General features: G+C 36.4%; 1 protein-coding gene and 1 pseudogene across 10 annotated transcripts in view; one reads left to right on the top strand and one right to left on the bottom strand.

The window, feature by feature from the left end:
* CDC42BPA (CDC42 binding protein kinase alpha) overlaps window positions 1-20,160 on the top strand; it is a 327,675-nt gene that overhangs the window by 136,327 nt on the left and 171,188 nt on the right. For all 10 annotated transcript variants that reach the window (XM_055323638.1, XM_055323632.1, XM_055323630.1 and 7 more), the window contains exon 6: window positions 10,628-10,721. In XM_055323638.1, the coding sequence (XP_055179613.1) occupies window positions 10,628-10,721 (94 nt within the window). The remainder of the gene's footprint in view (window positions 1-10,627; window positions 10,722-20,160) is intronic.
* On the bottom strand, window positions 14,413-15,998 carry LOC129508693 (importin subunit alpha-1-like; annotated as a pseudogene).

Here is a 20,160-nt window from a genome sequence, read left to right on the forward strand (position 1 = left end):
AAAATGCAGTAAGTATTTATGATCCCCCAGAAGAGAGAACTGGAACACAGTCACTTTTCCAGGTATAAAGAGTACTCACAAATATCGTTAACTTGCTTGGGAATATTAATCCTGTGAATTCTTCCTGAAGAATCTAGTAATCTGCAAAATTGAGCTACCGAAAACCAAAATGGGGAGACATCAACTTAAGGACTGGAGTTACTCATTAAGTAGGATGTAGAACTGAAACAAAACAAGTGAGGAGGGTAAGAGAACAGTATTTATGGCTATTTATGTTCTAGTAATGGGCATATGGTGTGGCTAGAAAAGTCAGTGGTGGTAATTGGGAGAATTTATAGAAAGTTTTTCCAGCTGTTTTCAGTCATCAGATTTTTGGTGCTAGTATAAATAATGTTGTTTTGAAATTGTTGTGTTATTTTTATTTTTAAAGATTTTATTTATTAGAGCACAAGCTGGGGAAGGGGAAAGGGAAAGGAAGACTCTCCGCTGAGCAGGGAGTCCGACATGGGGCTTAATCCCAGGACCCCAAGATCATGACCTGAGTTGAAGGCAGACATTTCACTGACTGAGCCCCCCAGGCATCCTTATTCTGAGATTGTTGTGTGTAAATGTGAAAAAAGCAAATGGGTGATTATGGAGCACTCCAATTCTGTTATCCCCTGGGTCTTTAAGAATCAGGCCTCTTGGTCCAGAAGAGAGGAGATAACTAATTCAATATAGAAGAGGACAATGGTAAACTCTCTCGTTCTGAATTTCTGTAATTGGCAAGAAGGACTCCCAGAATTTACTACATGGAAAGGGAACAGATTACAATCAGCCAGAGAAGTGCATACAGCAGAGTTCAGGAGAGCCTCTGTCTTCCTTTCCCTGTGGAGGTGGGACAGTTGTGCTTTCCTGCCATTTGTGTGTGACAGTGTGTCATGAGGACTGCTAACCAAAGCAAGCTTGCTTGAACATTTAGTTTCCAGAACTTTTGGGGGGCTCAATCATGTACTGCCTCCATGATTGACCTTTCCCTGAGATTGGGAAACATTAGTAACATTAGTTTCTATCCCTCCTGGAGGTAAAACTGATACCATGTGGCCCAAATAAATTACATCATAAATTACATTGTTAGCCTGTCTGGTGGTCTGAATCTCCAGGCAAAAGATATGATACACATATCAGGAATGATATTCCAGTGGCCTAGAGATCACCTCCCAGTAGCTGAGCAAAGGCCAGACCTTGGATAAGATTACTTCTTCATGACATAGGACAACCCCTGGCTTTAACCCAAAGTGTTTTCATAGCAAAATGATCACATTTGTTTGGACATCTACATTTAGTATACCATTTATATTACACAGCAATAGAATGAATGTATCATTTAACCAGTTACCCATCCTATAAGGTCATTACATGCATTTTCATATTTTTGTACTAATTAATTACTTATTTCTCCCTTTAATCTACTACTGTTTCTGCTGTATGATAAATTTGTGCAGAACTCTTTAGCATAGACTAGCTCATAATTAGCTAAATCTATTTATTTCTCAGGCTGGTCATTTTATTAGATCCTGAGGAGGCTTTAATCAAATCTCCTAACACATTTAATTATCAGTATTATCATAAGACCTGTTTACATAGTATGACTGAATCTCAACCAGCCAGGCCAATGTTACACCATACTGCAGTATGGCAGTAGGCGTAACTTGAAAAATAAGAACTGAAAGGTACTAGCGTATTACCAGTGTGCCACTGAGCTGTTAACCACCTAGTTCATCATCATATCGTGTGACTAAATGTTTCCCAGAGCAATGCCACCCAGGTTTGCAGGTTTCCATTTGACTGTGTCAGGTAACAAAAGCAGAAGTGCTCTTGGCGACATATGGCTCAGCCCTTCAGGCATCTGGTGTTATTAAGCTAGGTGACAATAACACCTTTTGCTCTGAGCCTCTCACAAAGCATCTGTGTAATCTTGGATTTGCCTCATGGCATAACCCATTTATTCATTTTTTAATCCCTAGTTATTATTCCTCCTTCTCTCTCTTTATCACTTATTTTCCCCAAACTTTTCCAACCTTTGGAAGGGATGTTTGGTTTGACCACAGTGCTAGTCCAAATTGCTAGCAGCAGTGCTCATCTTGCAAGTACCTCTCTCTCAGTGCCTTCATTCATTGTAGGGTTATAGAGATACAGAATTAGTGGGCTGTCTCAACCACAAGGCAGTCCAGCGATACTCCCTGCCAATCTTAGTTTTGCCAGATGGGATGAAGGTGTGACTCATCCCATCAGGGCCTTAAGGATGCTGACATTAGGATTTAAAGGCATAAGTGGAATTTATTGCTTATGACACCTGCAGGTGCAGCCCTGATCCTGGGGCCCTGCATCAGATAGGGAGGATGAGGTGAGGAAGGGATTATATTATTATACCAGCATCCTCCCTCATTTCCTCTTTCCCGGAAAGTGGAATATACGAATTCATACTTGTTAGATGGGGCTTATCCTGATTCAGGGATCCTTTTTATCACATTATGGCATTTTGTTTTTGCCTTGAAATTTACTTTGCTTGGTAAAATACAGGTATACCAGGCTTTTTATTTTATTTTTTAATTTAAAAAAATTTATTTATTCATGAGAGACACAGAGAGAGAGAGGCAGAGACATAGGCAGAGGAGAAGCAGGCTCCATGCAGGGAGCCCGATGTGGGGACTCGATCCCAGGTCTCCAGGATCAGGCCCTGGGCTGAAGGCAGCTCTAAACCGCTGCGCCATTGGGGCTGCCCTATACCAGGCTTTTTAATAATGGTATTCATATCCCTCAGATTTTCTTTCATCTTATTTTTATTCTTTTCATTTTGAGCATCTCTTACGTATGTAGCGATTGTTTTTACTTGTTGATCTAAAAAAATCTCTGTCATTTAAAACACTGCATGGGAAATAGAAAGTACTAAATAAGCCTTAGGTGTTATTTTTATCAGGACAAAAAAAAGATATAAAGAGGTCATATTAGGAACAGAACTGTATGTTGTAGATTTAAAAGATAAGAACAGTACAGTGAGTACTACACTCCAATAAAATTTGAAAATGTGGATGAAGTGATTAGAAAGCTGTAAGCCACTGAATATACTCAAGAAGAAATAGAAACCATCTGAATAATCTATGAACATTTAAAGAAACTGAGTCTGTAATGGGAAGTTCTTCCACAAGACTTCAATCTCATATTCTTAGGCTTTTTGTACCTTTTGCCCCTTTATTTTTAACATTGAAATACATATAAAATACACAAGTGCTAAATGTGCAGTGGTGAATTTTGACAGTGGATATGACTGTATTGGCATCATTGCAGTCAAGATGTAGAATGTTTTTATCACCCTGAAAACTTCCTTGTGCTCTTTTCTGGTTAACATCTGTTTCTCCAGCCACCAGTTGTTCTGGTTTCTGTCACCATAACTTAGTTCTTTACCTGTTCTGGAACTTCTTATAAATAGAATTGTAGGGATCCCTGGGCGGCGCAGCGGTTTGGCGCCTGCCTTTGGCCCAGGGCACGATCCTGGAGACCTGGGATCGAATCCCACATCGGGCTCCCGGTGCATGGAGCCTGCTTCTCCCTCTGCCTGTGTCTCTGCCTCTCTCTCTCTGTGACTATCATAAATAAATAAAAATTAAAAAATATATATATACATAACTTAAAAAAATAGAATTGTACATCATGTATTCTTTTATGTTTGATGTCTTTTTTTAAAGATTTTATTTATTCATGAGACACACACACACACACACACACACAGGCAGAGACACAGGCAGAGGGAGAAGCAGGCTCCATGCAGGGAGTCCGATGTGGGGACTCGATCCCGGGTCTCCAGGATCAGGCCCTGGGCTGAAGGCAGCGCTAAACCGCTGAGCCACCTGTGCTGCCCTGTTTGATGTCTTTTTATCAACGTAAAGTTTTTGAGATTCATTCAGTTTGATCTATATTATAATAGATTTTTCTTTATTGGTGAGTAGTTTTCCATTGTATAAATTTATGACAATTTATCCATTTACCTGTTGATAGCCAGTTGAGTTTTTTTCCCCCAGTTTTGAGCTATTACAATATAGGTGTTAGGGACATTGTTTTACTCCACATGGTTTTGTGGATGAAGAAGTTCTCTTTTAAGAAAGCAGTAATTGAGGGACACCTGGGTGGCTCAGCGATTGAGCGTCTGCTGCTTTTGGCTCAGGGTGTGATCCCAGAGTCCTAAGACCAAGTCCCACATCGGGCTCCCTGTGTGGAGCCTGCTTCTCCCTCTGCCTGTGTCCCTGCCTCTCTCTTTCTGTCTCTCATGAATAAATAGAATCATTAAAAACAAAATAAAAGCAATAATTGAATTCTATATAAATTTTTTCAGAAAATTTGAAAGTTTTTGAAAAGCCATTTACTTTACTTTATGAAGATAGTAAAACCTTGATAACAAAACTTGAGGATAGTACAAGAAGAAAATGTTAATATAGAACAGTATCACTTATGAATATAAAAGCAAAGTCCTAAAGAAGAAATTGAATCAAATTCAGCACTGTATATGTTATATTTATCAATACTAGTAAGACAAACTTGTTTTTCAATTTAATGTCTCTAAAATTGGGATGCTTTTTAAAATAAATGACTTCTGAAATTATAGTCATGTGTTCTCTCTTAGTGGCACATGACATAGTGGTGCATCTTTATAATCAATGAAATTTTAGACTCTGTGATACATGGTATATTAAAAAAAAAAAAAGTAGGCTGCCTAGGTGACTCATTGGGTTAAGTGTCTGCCTTTGGTTCAGGTTGTGATCTCAGGGTCCTGGGATCAAGTCCCATGTCCCGTCCAGCTCCCTGCCCAGCAGGGAGTCTGCTTCTCCCTCTGATCCTCCTCCTACAAGTGCTTTCTCTCTCTCTCTCTCATTCTCTCTCACTCTCTGTCTCTCTCTCCCACATGCATGCTCTTTCTCTGTCTCAAATAATAAAAAATTGTAAAATGTCCATAAAAAATTCTCATACCTTATTATTGAATTTCTACTGAAAATCTAAACCAAGGATCATACTTAACAGTGAAACATTAGAAACATTCCCAGTAAAAAAAAAAAAAAAAAAGAAAAAAAGAAACATTCCCAGTAAATTGGAAGCCAAATGAGAATGCTTCTTTGAAGAAAATCCTATTCACAATAGCAACAAAACTGTAAGGTACTGAAAACTATAGATAATAAAACATAGATATATAAAATACATAGATACATAGTTAATACAAGATAAATAATAGCTGTATAGATGATAAAATTATTCTGCAAAAAACATTCAGTATTATTGAAAGACATAAAAGAATACTCCTAAGTAAGATATTCTGTAAAAATGGATGGGAAGAGTCTTCTAGAGTAATCAGTTCTTTAATATATAAAATCATTGTGATTCCCATCAAAATCTCAGTTATTCTATGGAACACATTAAGTTAATCCTGGCATTCACCTAGAATAACCCTGACATTTTAAAAAACCTGGTCTCCTGGTGTAGAGAGTTCATTACAGAGCTTTCATAATTAAGATATTGTGGTACTGGTCTAGTATAGGTGTATACATAGGGTGATCATGTATCTGTTTGCTTGGATCAGTTTCAGATTATGGTTGTTCTGGTGATTATTAATAGGCTTTCTTTTACCCTGAAGACTGTTCAGGGAATTTGCTTTAGCAAGTTCTGAAACAGATCCACTTGATTTATGACCTAAGTGGTGATAGGAATCAGTGGTGAGGTGAAAGGATGTCATTTAGTCAGTGATGTTGGGACAGAAAGAAATGAGATGGGCCTTGATCTCACACTACAAATATTCATTCCAGGGAGACTAGAGACTTGAAAAATAAAACTTTAAAACTTATAAAATATAGGACATTATCCATATGACCTCTGGGAGAAGGTAAGGGAGATTTCCTAGGGGATAAACCATAAATTAATGGGAGTAGAATTGTGGTTGCCAGGGTCTGGGGAAATAGGGAGAGGTTGGTAAGAGGGTACAAACTTCCAGTTACAAGATGAATAAGATCTTGGGGAGCCTTGGTGGCTAGTCAGTTGAGCATCTGACTCTTGGTTTCAGCTCAGGTTATAATCTCAGTGTCGTGAGATCAAACCCCCTTATCAGGGGGGTGAGGGTGGGGTCCTTGCTCAGCAAGGAGTCTGCTTGGAGATTCTCTCTCTCTCTCTCTCTCTGTCTCTGTCTCTCTCTGTCTCTTTCCCTCTGCCCCTCCCCACCAATAAATACAATTTTTTTTATTAAAAAAGGTAAATTAATTCTAAGAAACTACTGTTAACATGTGACTATAATTGATAAAACTGTGTTACATAACTGAACTTTTCTGAGAGTAGAAATAAAGTGTTTTACAAAAAAAACCCCATGAAAAACAAGTGAATACATGATGAGTTAATTAACTCAATAGTGAGAATCCTTTCACAGTGCATGTGTATATCAAATCATCATGATGTATACTTTAAATATATGACAGTTTTATCAGTTATTTCTCAATAAAGCTGAAAATTGTGAAAAAAAATTATAAATTATAAGATTATACTGACATTAAATAATTTTTTTTACAAATAAGACATTATAAACAATGTAGGGAAAAAAGCCTGCATGTTGAGAGAGGAGATTTGTAACACATGTAAAACTAAGTTTGAGTAAACAGAATTCCTGAATATTAACCAAAAGCCAAAAAACAAACAGCACACAGGCAGTATAAGAAAATGACAAAGGATATTAACTGACCTTTTACAGAATAAGAATGTGAGATAACTAGTGATAATGTAAAAAAGATTCTTAGTTTTACTAGTACTCATGCTTATAAAGTTGAAAATGTGCATGTCTTTCATCATAGCAATTCCACTTCTACATATAGACGAGCACTGGATGACATTGGTAAGAGTATTCATTTCAGGATTTTGTATAATAGTAAAATAATTTACAACAATCTAAAGTTGTTGGAAACTAAATTCTAGAATAAGGATAACTGATAAATTTGGTCTATGAAAATATTCCATATAGCAATTAAAACTAACATACTAGAACAATGTATGTCAATGTGGGTAATGTGTTTTAGAAACAATATTAGAATAAAACTACGTTTCAAAAGTTACACACAGTTTGGCATCAATTATAAAGTTTAAAGAGATTCAGAAAAAGACATAGTCTCATGGTTGTGTGTGTGTACACACACACATACACATTATATACTAATATAAAATACGTGTAGGTATAGTAAATGCCAGGGCAGCGATTGCTAACCTGTGGGGAGTGGATGAAGGGGATAATATGGAAGGGTAATGGGATACTTGAGGAGTGTCAATACAATGCTGTTAAATAATTTCCATTTCATCACTTATTATTTGTTATAAATACAATTTATTTGTCTAAGTTTTACTACTTCCTATTTTCAAATAGCCTAAAATATTATTGATGATTATGAATCCTTTCAGTTTTCCTTTTCTGTAATTTATTTGGTCTTCTTTAAAATCTGAGAAATATGCCAGTAGCAGTATGTGTAGTGACTATATAGCTTAATATTTTAAAAATAAAGAATAAAATCCACTTTTTACACTCATCTAAAAATAGATTAATTTCTAAGATGCCTTCTAGAAATAAAATATACTTCTTCTTTGATGTTTCCAAACAACAGAAATATCTTTTTATGTATATACCATTCTGACAGTGGGGTAAATTCAAACATTGAGGATAATGAAGCCAATTTCCTATAAAAGTTGTTATTTTCAGTTCATCTATCTGCCTTTTTTTGTTAAGCATCATCTGTCATCTTCAAGAGATGTCACCAAACTTTTTCTGTAAAGGGCCAAGTAGGAAATCTTTCAGGCTTTGAAGGCCACGCTGTCTGTAGTCATAACTACTCCATTCTGCTATTGTAGTGGGAAAGCTGCCATAGATAATACTTATAAGTGAATAGATGTGACTTTATTTACAATAAAATTTTACTTACAAAAATGGAAAGTGGTCTGGGTTTAGCCTCTAGGTCAGCTTTTGCCAATTTATGATGTATAACACACAGAAATTCCTTCAATAATACCCTCTTATTGCAGATGGGAAAATGGAGGCATAGAGACCTTAGGTATCATTCAGATTAAAGGACCCTAACCTAAGGAGACATACCTACAGAAATGTCACCATGGCTAATGTCAGAGAGATTACTGCCTATGTTTTCTTCTAGTTTTATGGTTTCAGGTCTCACATTTAGGTCTTTAATCCATTTTGAGTTTATTTTTGTGTATGGTGTAAGAAGGTGGTCCAGTTTTGTTTTTTTGCATGTAGCTGTCTAGTTTTCACAATGTTTACTGAATAGACCATATTTTTCCCCATTGTATATTCTTGCTTCCTTTGTCGGAGATTGATTGGGTATATAAAATTAGGTTTATTTCTGGGCTCCCTATTCTGTTCCATTGACCTATTTTTGTCCCAGTATCATACTGCTTTGATTATTAAATCTTTGTAATATATCTTGATTGTGATACCTCCACCGTTGCTCTAGATATGTCTCCTCAAGGAAGGGAAACAAAAGCAGGAATAAACTTTTGGGACTACATTGAAACGAAAAGCTTTTGCCTAGCAAATGAAACCATTAGCAAGATGAAAAGGCAGCCTATTAAATGGGAGAATATATTTGTAAATGATATATCCAGTAAGAGGTTACTATCCAAAATATATGAATAACTCCTATAACATTATAACAACAGAAAACCCAAGCAGTCTAATAAAAAAAAATGGACATAAGACTAAATAGACTTTTTTCAAAGGGAACTTCAAAATGGCCAACAGGTACATGAAAAGATGCTCAACATCACTCATTAGGGAAATGCAAATCAAAACCACAATGAGATGTTACTGTATACCTGTCAGGATGGCTAGGATCAAAAAGACAAGAAAAAACAGGTGTTGGCTAGGGTATGAAGAAAAAGAAACCTCATGCATTGTTGGTCGGATTTGTATATTGGTGTAGCCACTTTGAAAAACATCATGGAGGTTCCTCAAAAAAAAAAAAAAATTAAAAATAGAGATACCTTATGATCCAGCAATTCCATTCCTGAGTACTTACCCGAAGAAAACAAAAACACTAATTTGAGAAGATATATGCACCCTTATGTTTATTGCAGCATTATTTACCAAGATAAGGTAGCAGCCACAGTGTCTATCGATAAATGAATGGACAAAGAAGGTGTGTGTGTGTGTGTATAAGTATGTACGTATATGTGTATATATACACACACAGTGTAATATTAGCCTTAAAAAGAATATTACTTTGCCAATTGTGACAACATGGATGTACCTAGAGAGTATTGTGCTAAATGAAGTTAAGTCAGAAAAAGACAAATACTATGTGATTTCATTTGTATGTCGGTCTAAAAAACAAAACTAATGAACAAAGAGGAAAAAAAAACAAAAAAAGTAGACTCTTGAATATAGAGAACAGACTGATGGTTGTCAGAGGGGAGGTGGGTCAGGAGATGGGTGAAATAAGTAAATGACATTAAAAAGTACAAACTTCTTAGTTATAAAATAAATAAGTCAAGGAAAAAGATGAGAAAAGATGACCCTAGCCACATGGTAATAGAATTCTTTTTGTGTATGTGATGTTCATAGAAGATTCTTTATTTTTCTCTACATGCAGAATATGTGGAGAGGGCTTAACCTTTTAATTTTTCAGAATCAATCTTTAGATTGTGATTAGAAAACACTTTGATGGGTCTTCTTTAAAGGAATCATTTTATGTATTATTTTACTAAGGTTTACACCCCTTTTCCTTCAAATGTAGAAACATTCCTTCAAATGTAGAAACAAATACAAAAACTGGTGTGATTTAATTTGTTAATTAGATTTGGATATCTTACATTTGAATTAACATCTATAAATAGCTTTATAGAACATAAATACTATTAAGCAGTTGTGTCAGTTGTATTTCAAAATTAGCTTTATGAAGCAATTTCTTTGCAATTTGACCTGAAGCAATTGAAAATTTATTTATTTATATTTATGTTCAAGGTCTAAGAAGTGTATTTTTCCCTCTCCAATTTCATGGGCTAGAGGAAAGTATGTTTTGTGTGTATCAAGTAATTATGGCTCTTCTCTGTATACAGAAAGTAGGCCTACTGTGATCTTATTGGAATCTGTGCAAATCTAAATTAATATAAATCAATTTAATCTGAATGAAACCTGCAGAAAACGGGCAACTGGGTGGCTCAGTTAGTGAAGTGTCCAACTCTTGATTTTTGTCTCAGGTCACCATCTCAGGGTTGTGAGACCAAGCCCTGTGTTGGGCTTTACACTGAGGGTGGAGCCCGCTTAAGACTTCTCTTCTTCTCCCTCTGTGCCCTGCCCTCCCTTTCTTAAAAACAAAACCAAAAACCTTAAAAGACAAAAAACTGCCAAAAAGCTTTTTATCTCCAGAAAACTGAAAGTGCATGTTTCAAAGAAAGTTTCCATATGGATCAGAGCCAGGATTTGAACCCATAACATAGTCAAATAGGTGTTCTTAGAGTATTAATTTTAAAAGAAGTTGAGATTTTCAGGCTAATTTTTATCTTACCAAGTAAATGGTTATATTTATTTTTCTCAACTAAAAATTGAATGTGTCTGTCTTTTCAGGGACATCAAACCAGACAATATATTGATGGATATGAATGGACATATTCGATTAGCAGATTTTGGTTCTTGTCTGAAGCTGATGGAAGATGGAACGGTAAATAAAGATAAATCTTAAGCCATTTTACCAACAGATAATTCTGTTGCTACTTGTCTTCTCTGTTTTAGAAAATGTCTATTTATGTTACCTATCATCCATCCATCCATCCATCCATCCATCCATCCATCCATCCACTTGTCTTTCTATGCTCCAACTTTTCCTACAATGGCTTTTAGGCATACTTATTCATAGTAGGGTTTGTTTATAAAGTCCTATGCCATTTTTCATTCTTATATTAATGAGCTTAAGATTGATACGTGTATCTTTTATGAGAACTTTGTTTCTTATTTATCTGAACTGTTTGTTACTGTACTTGAAATATTGTCATTTTTAGAGAGGTGAAAAAATAAGTCCCAGTCGGAAAAAGAAAATGTGGCTTCTTCTTCACCTTTATTTTTTAGATTTTTCTTTCTTAGTTGTCAAGTTTTTTTGAGAGATAATATTCAACAAGTGAATGCTTTCATCAGAACACTCTCAACATTGATTTAGTTTTACATTCCCATTTGTTTTTAGTTCTACTAACCCTGGGTCCCTCATATAAATGTAAAAGATTATATGCCCCAATTTAATTCCCTGTTTTGTTTTTACTTCAGTTTCCTGGCTGTATAACAGAGGTCCAAATAGATATAATTTCACTTGGCAGAAACTATTTTGGAGAGCAGTTTAGCATAATACATTCCAAAGGCCATGAAAATGTCCTATTATTTTGGACCAGTAATTTGACTTCTGAAAATTCATCTTAAGGAGATAAACTTAAAAAAAAAAAACAGATTATGTAACTTTTGCCTCTGGCCATGATGAGAGGAGTAATTGGTACCAAATTGTCCTCTCACTATGAACAACTGTAAAACTGTACATAATATTTGGGACAGCTGTTTTCAGGCAGTGGAAAATAGGCAACATAAGACTGTTATCTTTAAGAGAAATGTATCCATGAGATATACCTTACAGTTTCCCAGGACAGGGGCAGTTTGCAGACTTTATGCAAAAAGCTAGAGTTAGAGCCAAGGGTAGCAGTCCTCCAGAGCTGAGGGGGAAGACATCAGGCCCGACTTAGTTGTTAGTCTGTAGCTCTTAATATTGGAGAAGAGGAAGTTGTTCAGAGAGAGGGCCCTGAAGTGTGCCGATGGGGCTGTCTCCTGAAGATTGGTCTGTGGATATGCAGTATAAGACATAAGATGTACCAAATAATAGATACTGTGCATCTGAAAATTGAACAAGTTGCTGAAAGTCAAGCAGTGCTGGAGGAGACATAGCACGTGGGGACACTGGGGTTTTGGCTGGAGAGCTATTTAACACCTTTATAACATGTGAGACTTACTCTAAGCCTAACAGTCTAAATCCAAGTCCTGATAAAATTCACCGAGTTTGAAAAGTGGTCCTCCAAGTCAGGGGGATTGAGATGAATCTTAGCATTTCCACAAAGGTGCCCCAAAGAGTGTAATTGTAAGCTAACCCTTATTCAAGGAGATCAGGTGGTGGTTTTTTTTTTTTTAAATCTGCTTCAATGATAATTGAGGATCTTCAGTGGAAGACAACAGTGTCCATCCTCTGAATAATTCTGTCAATGACCAACGTTTAATCAGAAATCACCAGATCAAACAAAAATGAGGATAGGATGGAGATTGTAATACAGACTTAAAAAATAAAAGTAGTCAGTAGAAACTTTGGTAGCACAGATGTTGAATTTAGCAGACGGAGATGTAATGAAGCTATCATAAATGTGTTTTTTTAACTTATTTTTATTTATTTATGATAGACTTAGAGAGAGAGGCAGAGACACAGGCAGAGGAGAGGGAGAAGCAGGCTCCATGCCAGGAGCCCGACGTGGGACTCCAGGATCGCGCCCTGTGCCAAAGGCAGGCATGAAACCGCTGAGCCACCCAGGGATCCCCAAATGTGTTTTTTTAAAAATAAATATCGTTAAGGAATCAAAGTATAGTCTTAAAGATGGCTCAGAGAAGGAATCTCAGAAGGAGAAGAAATCAAATGGACCTTTTAGAAGTTGAAAAGTTTAATAATAGACCTAAAAAACTCACAGAAGTAGGTTAACAACAGATTAGAAATAAGAGAAGAAAGTGCCAGTGAGTTTGAAGAAAGGTCATGTGATGATCCAGTCTGAAGAAGACAGAGGAAAAAAATTGAAGCAAAATACAACTAGGCTCAGGGAGCTGCATTATTTGCATACCAGAAGGAAAAGAGAATGAAACAGGAGCAGCAAAATTTGTAGGATTGATGGCTCAGACTTACCAAATATGATGAAAAACAGAAATGTAAGTATATCTTAGTATACCTCAAGGTTAAAAGAAACCACACTTGTCCACAATTAAACTCCTGAGAATTAAAGGTAAGGGGGGGAAAAATGGAAAGCAGCCAGAATTAAAAACCTATTATATACTTTGGGGAAACAATAAGGATAACCATAGGTTTCTCATCAGAAATAATGAAATGGTATCTTTAAAGTCATGAAAGAAAAAAAAATCTGTAAACCAGGAATTTTATGTCAAAAATATTCTGAAATGAAGGTGCATAAAAGACTTTCAGTTAAATTAAAGAGACTAATCTCCAGCAGGCTTGGATGCTAAAAATGTTCTTTAATCCAAAGGAAGGGATACCATTTGAATACTTAGATCCCTAGGATAAAGAATATCAGATATGATAAATAAGATCTGGAGGATAAAGAGAAGACTCTCATCTTTTCTTCAAAATGTACATAAAAGCCATCTGATGGGTGTGAAAAGCAAAAATAATCACACCATCAGGTGGGGTTATGATACTTGTAGAAGCAGTAACACAAACAGTGTAAACTGTGTCTATGGAACTGTACTGCTTTGGGACACCTGTGTGAATGTGAAGCGTCAGGTGGGCAGCAGATAACAGCAGGTATGACGTGATAAGGGAGAACTTGGCGAGCTGAGAAAACACAGAGTCAAGTCAGGGAGGCTGTGGCATCAGGAAGTTTGGGATCAGGATTCTGTAGAGCAGAGTGCTAGACTGAAGAAGAATTCTAGGGGAAGAGCTAGTGTTTCCCGAGTCCTGCAGGTCGTATGCACCATACACTCAAAAGCTGGGGCCCTTCTCCTAGAGTCTAGTAGGCAGGCAGCCTTCCTTCCAAATCCCCGTGCGTTCCAGAATGCAGTGAGGACTATGTCTGTAGGGGTTAACTTGATCCAGTTTGTTTGTTTGTTTGTTTGTTTGTTTTGGAATTTAATCTTTATTTATAGGACACTGTAAGATAGGAGATTCCACATAGAAATAAGAAAACCTGAGTGGCTCAGCAGTTTAGTGCCTGCCTTTGGCCCAGGGCATGATCCGGGAGTCCCGGGATCGAGTCCTGCGTCAGGCTCCCGTCATAGAGCCTGCTTCTCCCTCCTGCTGTGTCTCTGCCTGCCTCTCTCTCTCTCTCTCTCTCTCTCTCTCTCTCTCTCTCTCTTTCTCTCTCTCTCTATGTCTATCATAAATAAATAAATAAATCTATCTATCTTTTAAAAAAAAGAAATAAGAAACCCACTGAGAGGAGGAGCTTCATACAGTTTGTACAGTTCGGAACTGGTCAAGTATAGTTTCATTGTAAAAAGTGCTACAATAACAAAACACATTTAAAAAGAGTTCTTAGTAGAGAAACAATAAGACAAACTTCTACCAAACAGAGTACACAACAAACAACTTTCTGTCTCAGCTGTACAATCTAAAAGTTAAAGGTCCCAGGAGTGCCATCCTCAACTTGGAATGTAATAGCCTTCAGAGGTAGTTTTGGGTACAATATTCTGATCTTCCTCTTCCTCTACAGAGTAATACTTCTCAATCAAGTTTAATGAAGCTTTGTACACAGACTCATTTTCATGGTTTTGTAGAGCTTCAATTTTGTCCAAACCCCCACATTCTTCAATCATTAAGTTTCTCCATTTCATCTAGTTTCTCAGCAGCCTGAAAGATGTTTGAAATGGCATCCAGAATAACCAGAATAATTTTGGTATCTTTTGCAGTTAAGAGGTTCATTAATGGTTCTATTATGCCACAATGAACGAGATATACAATCTGTTCAACTGTTCCACCACTTGTATGGTTGGTCACAGCCCACACAGCTTCCTTTTGTGTCTTAAAGTCTGCCTTAGAACACCAATGAGGAATGGAACTAATCCATGATTCACAACTTGCTGTATCTGGTCCTGGTGACCAGCTGTGATGTTTGACATTGTCCATGTAGCTTCCTTCTGAATATTAGTTTTGGGGTTCGTTAGCAGGCTGGGAAAGACAGCAACAGCAAGTGCTCCTGCATCTATTACAACCTGAGTCTGTTCGTCTGTCCCAGTGACAATATTTCCTATGGCTCTTAGCGCAGGAGTCACAATGGGTAATTCAGTAGCTCCTAGAAGTGTCACAAGTTGGGGCACAACTCCTGTTTTCACAACCATTTCAATCCGTTCATTTGGACCATCAGTAAGGTAGGAAATGGCCCAGCAGGTATCTGCTAATACTTCTGGATCATCATGATGCAGGAGACGAACTAAGGTAGGAAGAATCTGTTCAACAGCATCTAACGGGGGTGCTGGATTCTTGTTGCGACAAAGGTTTTTAGAGTGTCCAAGTAAGGTTACGTAAGTAACCACGTGGTAAAGATGACATATCAGGAACTGCAAGGAGAGCCAACAGTGGGTCAACTGCACCATACTTGATAACAAAGTTTTGAAAAACTGAACCATCACCTACAATGTTTCCTAGAGCCCATACAGCTTGTTCACTGATGTGGGCATGGGAAGATGCCAACAGAGAAATGAATGCTGGGATAGCACCTCCATCTACCACAGCCTTGGTCTGTTCTGGTGTCCCAGAAGCAATGTTAGTGAGGGCCCAAGCAGATTCAAACTGAATAGGACTATAATCAGTTCTGCCCCAGAAGGACACAAATTTTGTAATCAAACCAGCCTGGATTATGTTGTCTGTGGGGGACTGTTTTTCCCTAGAAAGTTTCCTAGCAGCTTGAGTAGCCTGGAGTTGGCTTTCCAAATTGTTGCTATTTATGCCTTTGACAATGTCATCAACAGACCAATTTACAGTGCCATGATTGTTGCGGTTTTCTTGCAGTGGAGAGGTAGCGTCATCAGAAAATGAGCTTACATTTCTCCTTTTCAGCATCTGGTTATCCTTCTTAGCTTTCCTCAGCTCCACATTAACTTCTCTTTGGCGCTGCCTCATTTCTGTACTGTCTTTCCCCTTGTTCTTGAATCTGTTAAGGCGGGTATCTGGTGAATTAGCATTCTCATTGGTGGACATGGTTATGAGACAAAGAGAAGAAAGCTCCACGGCCAGCTCAGTCTTCCATGGGAGACGGTGTGGGGCGCGTAGGCTGCGGGTCAGCTGCCCTCAAAACGTCTACCACGGATCAGCCCAAAGACAGTGTCCAGTTTGTTCTTTGAAATCCTGGATGGATTCTTAGTCACTCGTTCTTTACTAATGATCTCAAAATAATTTTCCTGGACATAATAGCATGTTTATTCTCCATTTAGAAAACTAATGAACAAGTGTTTTTACTTGTTTTGTGTCTATTATTATTTTTTTATCAAAATGATTTATATATATTTTAAGAAGGTTTGTCCTAAAAACTGCATTCATTTGTTCTATTCTTTCTGCCTCTGTATCTCTTTTACTTTCAAACTATTGGCAAACACTTTCAGACTGCTGGCTGCTTGTTCTGCTGCTTCCTTTACTTAAAAATTTCTTATCATACTACTGTCTTTTGATTATTTACTTATATATATTACCTGTTAATTTCATATCATCTCATCCAACCCGTATGCTTTCTATATTCTTACTGTAAGCCTTCCCTTAAATCCTGTTCAATTCCCTATGATTCTATACAAATATTATGCATAGTTTTGCCATGCAGTTTATTGTAATTTCAATACTTTTCTTGAACATCTTTTTGTTGTTGGTGTAAGTGACCACTTTTCCTTGTTTCTCTATAACTCTACCAGTTTATCCCCAAACTCTCCAGCCCATAATTCCTTTGTCATTCAGACACATTAAGTAACCTAGTGGTTCTCTTTTGTCTTTTGGAGAGAGCTATACTAGAGTCTTGCCTTCTCCCTTCCTAATCTAGACTGTTCTGTTGGGCTGTTGTAGTAATGATATACAAGGATTACCTTACTCATCTTAAAAATTACTGTGCTGCTGTCTAGCAGTGGATCCTCTGTTTCCTGGAATCCATGTCTGGCTTTCTCTTCATCTAATAGTAAGTCCCAAGAAGGGTTCCAATGGAAGTAAATATTTTATAATCTTGCATGTGTAAAAGATGCTTTCACTTCTACCCTCATACGTGATTGATAATTTGGGCATAATGTTACAGATTTCAAATGATATTTTTTAGAATTTAGCAGGCATTGCATTGTCTTCTAATTTATTGTTGAGACATCTGGTGCCATTCTGAATCTCAGTTCTTCTATTAAAACTTCCCCCCCCCTTTTCTAGAAGCTTTTGGGACATTCTGTTTTCCCCAGTGTTCTGAAATGTTATGATTATATGACTTTGTGTGGGTCATTATTTATCACCTCAGCAACTGCTTCAATTTTAGCCTTTCCCAAATTTTGTGACTTTCCAAATCAAGTGTCAGCTTGCTTTTTGGCTCTTACATATGAGTTGAAACTATGCCATCTTAAGCACCACACCTTTGTAGGAAGTCAGTTTCCAAGACGGATGTCCTGCTGTAGTTCTTTTTCTTCTTCTACAATTGTCTTGGCTTTTCTTGGCCATTTGCTTTTCCATATGATTGTTAGAATTATATTATTGGTTTACATACATACATGTACATATATACAAATACCCATTCAGAAACACAAGCTTGTAGACTTGCATTGAATTTAGAGGTGAATTTGGGGGAAATTTATGTCCATAACATGAAATCTTCCCTTTCACAAACATGGTGTCTCTCTCCATTGCTTTAGGTTTTCTTGTATGTCTGTTATTGAAGTTTTATAATCATGTTCACTGTAAATCTGTTACCTTTATTTGTTAAGTTTGTTCCTAGGCATGCTGTGGATTTTGGGTGCATGGAACATTATAAATGGTAACTTTAAGTTTTTTTCAGTTTAATAGCTTGTTGCTTTTGTTTAGGAACACAGCTGATTTTTGCATGCTCATCTCCAGACTAGCAAGCTTGCTAAGTCTTTTATTCAAAATAATTTGTAGATTCTTCTAGGTTTGTACACAATCATATAATCCACAAATAATGATCAGCTTTAGGTTTTGTCTTTTACAAATGCTTACATATGCTATTTCCCCCCCTTATGCAATCAGTGACCTTCAGTACAATATTAAATAGGTATGATATTAGGGAGCTGCTTTGCCTTGTTCTTGATGCTGATTGGTGTTTTTTCTGTAGTTTCAAGTTAAGTATGATGTTTGCCGTAAGCCTTTGGTAGATATTCTTTACAAGATTAAGCATGTTTTTGTTTCTTTTTATGAAATTTCTGTTTCTTACTAGCAAAAGAATGTGTTGTTATGGTTGTTATTATTGTAATCAAATGATTTTTTGCATCCATCGAGAAGATGATATAAGGGTGTTTTTCCTTTAATCTATTATACTGATGAATGATAGATTGTCTAATGTTAAATCATCCATTCTTTGGCCAAATGTAACTTTATCATGAAGATGTTGTTATTTTTGAAAATTGCTGGATTGACTCTGCTAATATTTTATATTGGATTGTTACCTAAGATTCATGTCTGAGATTGATTATTCTGAGATTGCAGTATGATTTTTTTCTCATTGTTCTTGTCTGATTTGTGTATTTGGGTTATTTTATCCTTATAAAATGGATAGGGGAGTAGTCATATCCTCTACCTTTATCCATTTTGGCTTTAGAACAGTTTATATAATACAGGGGTTGTTTATTTCCTATGAAATTGGTAGAATTCACTTTTAAATCATCTTTGCGTTGGTGAGGTTTTGTTTTCCTCTTGGTTTTTTTGGTTTGTTTTCCAGGTAGATTTTATACTATTGATTCAAATTTTTTAATGGTTATAGGTCTCTTTGGTTTTCTATTTCTTCCTGAGTCAGTTTTGGTAAGTTATTTTCTTTTTCTATGAAAATTGTCTATTTTCTCTGAGTTTTCAATTTTGTTAGTATAATGTTCCTATTGTACTCTTATTAGCTTTAAAATCTCTATTACATGTGTGGTTTTTTTCAATCCTAATGTTGTTTGCTTGTGCTTTTCTTTTCCTTCATCATTTTTGATATATAGCACATTTTACTATTTTCAGTCTAAATATTTTCCAACTTTAGTTGGAATACCTCTGCCGACCATTGATTATTTAGATATGTACCTTTTAATACCTATAGTATAGTATTTACTTATTTGGTTATTTCTGTCAGTTTTACTTTACTGGAGAATGGGCTGATTTGATTTTTTTTTCTGGCATTTGTCAAGATTTGCTTTTTGCTTTATAACAGACTTGTTTTTATAGCGTTATTTGCTTGTTTGAAAATAATACACTCTTTTTAATTTCTGGGTGCAGGTTTCTATGTAAGTCCATAAGATTGAAGTTGTTAATTTGTTGTTCAAATTTTTTATATTCTTACCAGTTTTATTTCTTTCTGCTATATCTATTATTTAAAAAGTCTTACCATGATACTGAACTTATTAATTTTTCCTTGTCATCATCAATGTTTTCATAATCATTTTGTAGCTACATTGTTAGGTATATTATTCAGAATTACTATTCCAGAGTATTTTCTTTTACAATTATGTTAATGAATTTTAAAAAACCCTAATAACAGTTTTACCGTAGGAATCTGTTTTAACTGATAGAAATATAGCTAGCTTAACTTTCTTTTAAATTTTTTATTTATTTATGATAGTCACACAGAGAGAGAGAGGCAGAGACATAGGCAGAGGGAGAAGCAGTCTCCATGCACTGGGAGCCTGACATGGGATTCGATCCCGGGTCTCCAGGATCGCGCCCTGGGCCAAAGGCAGGTGCTAAACCACTGCGCCACCCAGGGATCCCTTAACTTTATTTATTTTTTATTTTTTTAAATCTACGATAGTCACACAGAGAGAGAGAGAGAGGCAGAGACACAGGCAGAGGGAGAAGCAGGCTCCATGCAGGGAGCCCAACGTGGGATTCGATTCTGGGTCTCCAGGATCGCGCCCTGGGCCAAAGGCAGGCGCCAAACCGCTGCGCCACCCAGGGATCCCCCCTTAACTTACTTTTAACATCTGCCTGATGTATCTTTTCCATCCTTTTACTTTTAACCTTTCTGTGTCCAATGTTTAGGTATATCCCTTTTAAACAGATTATTGCTAATTTTAAAAAATATTTGTTCATTTTGATTTTATTTGTCACCCAGTGTGATATTGCTGTCTTTTAATAGATAAATTTTAATCCATTTAGGAATTTCATGATAATCAATACATTTGTATTTATTCCTATTATC

Source organism: Nyctereutes procyonoides, unplaced genomic scaffold, assembly GCF_905146905.1.
Source record: "Nyctereutes procyonoides isolate TBG_1078 unplaced genomic scaffold, NYPRO_anot_genome, whole genome shotgun sequence".
NCBI classification, from domain to species: domain Eukaryota; kingdom Metazoa; phylum Chordata; class Mammalia; order Carnivora; family Canidae; genus Nyctereutes; species Nyctereutes procyonoides.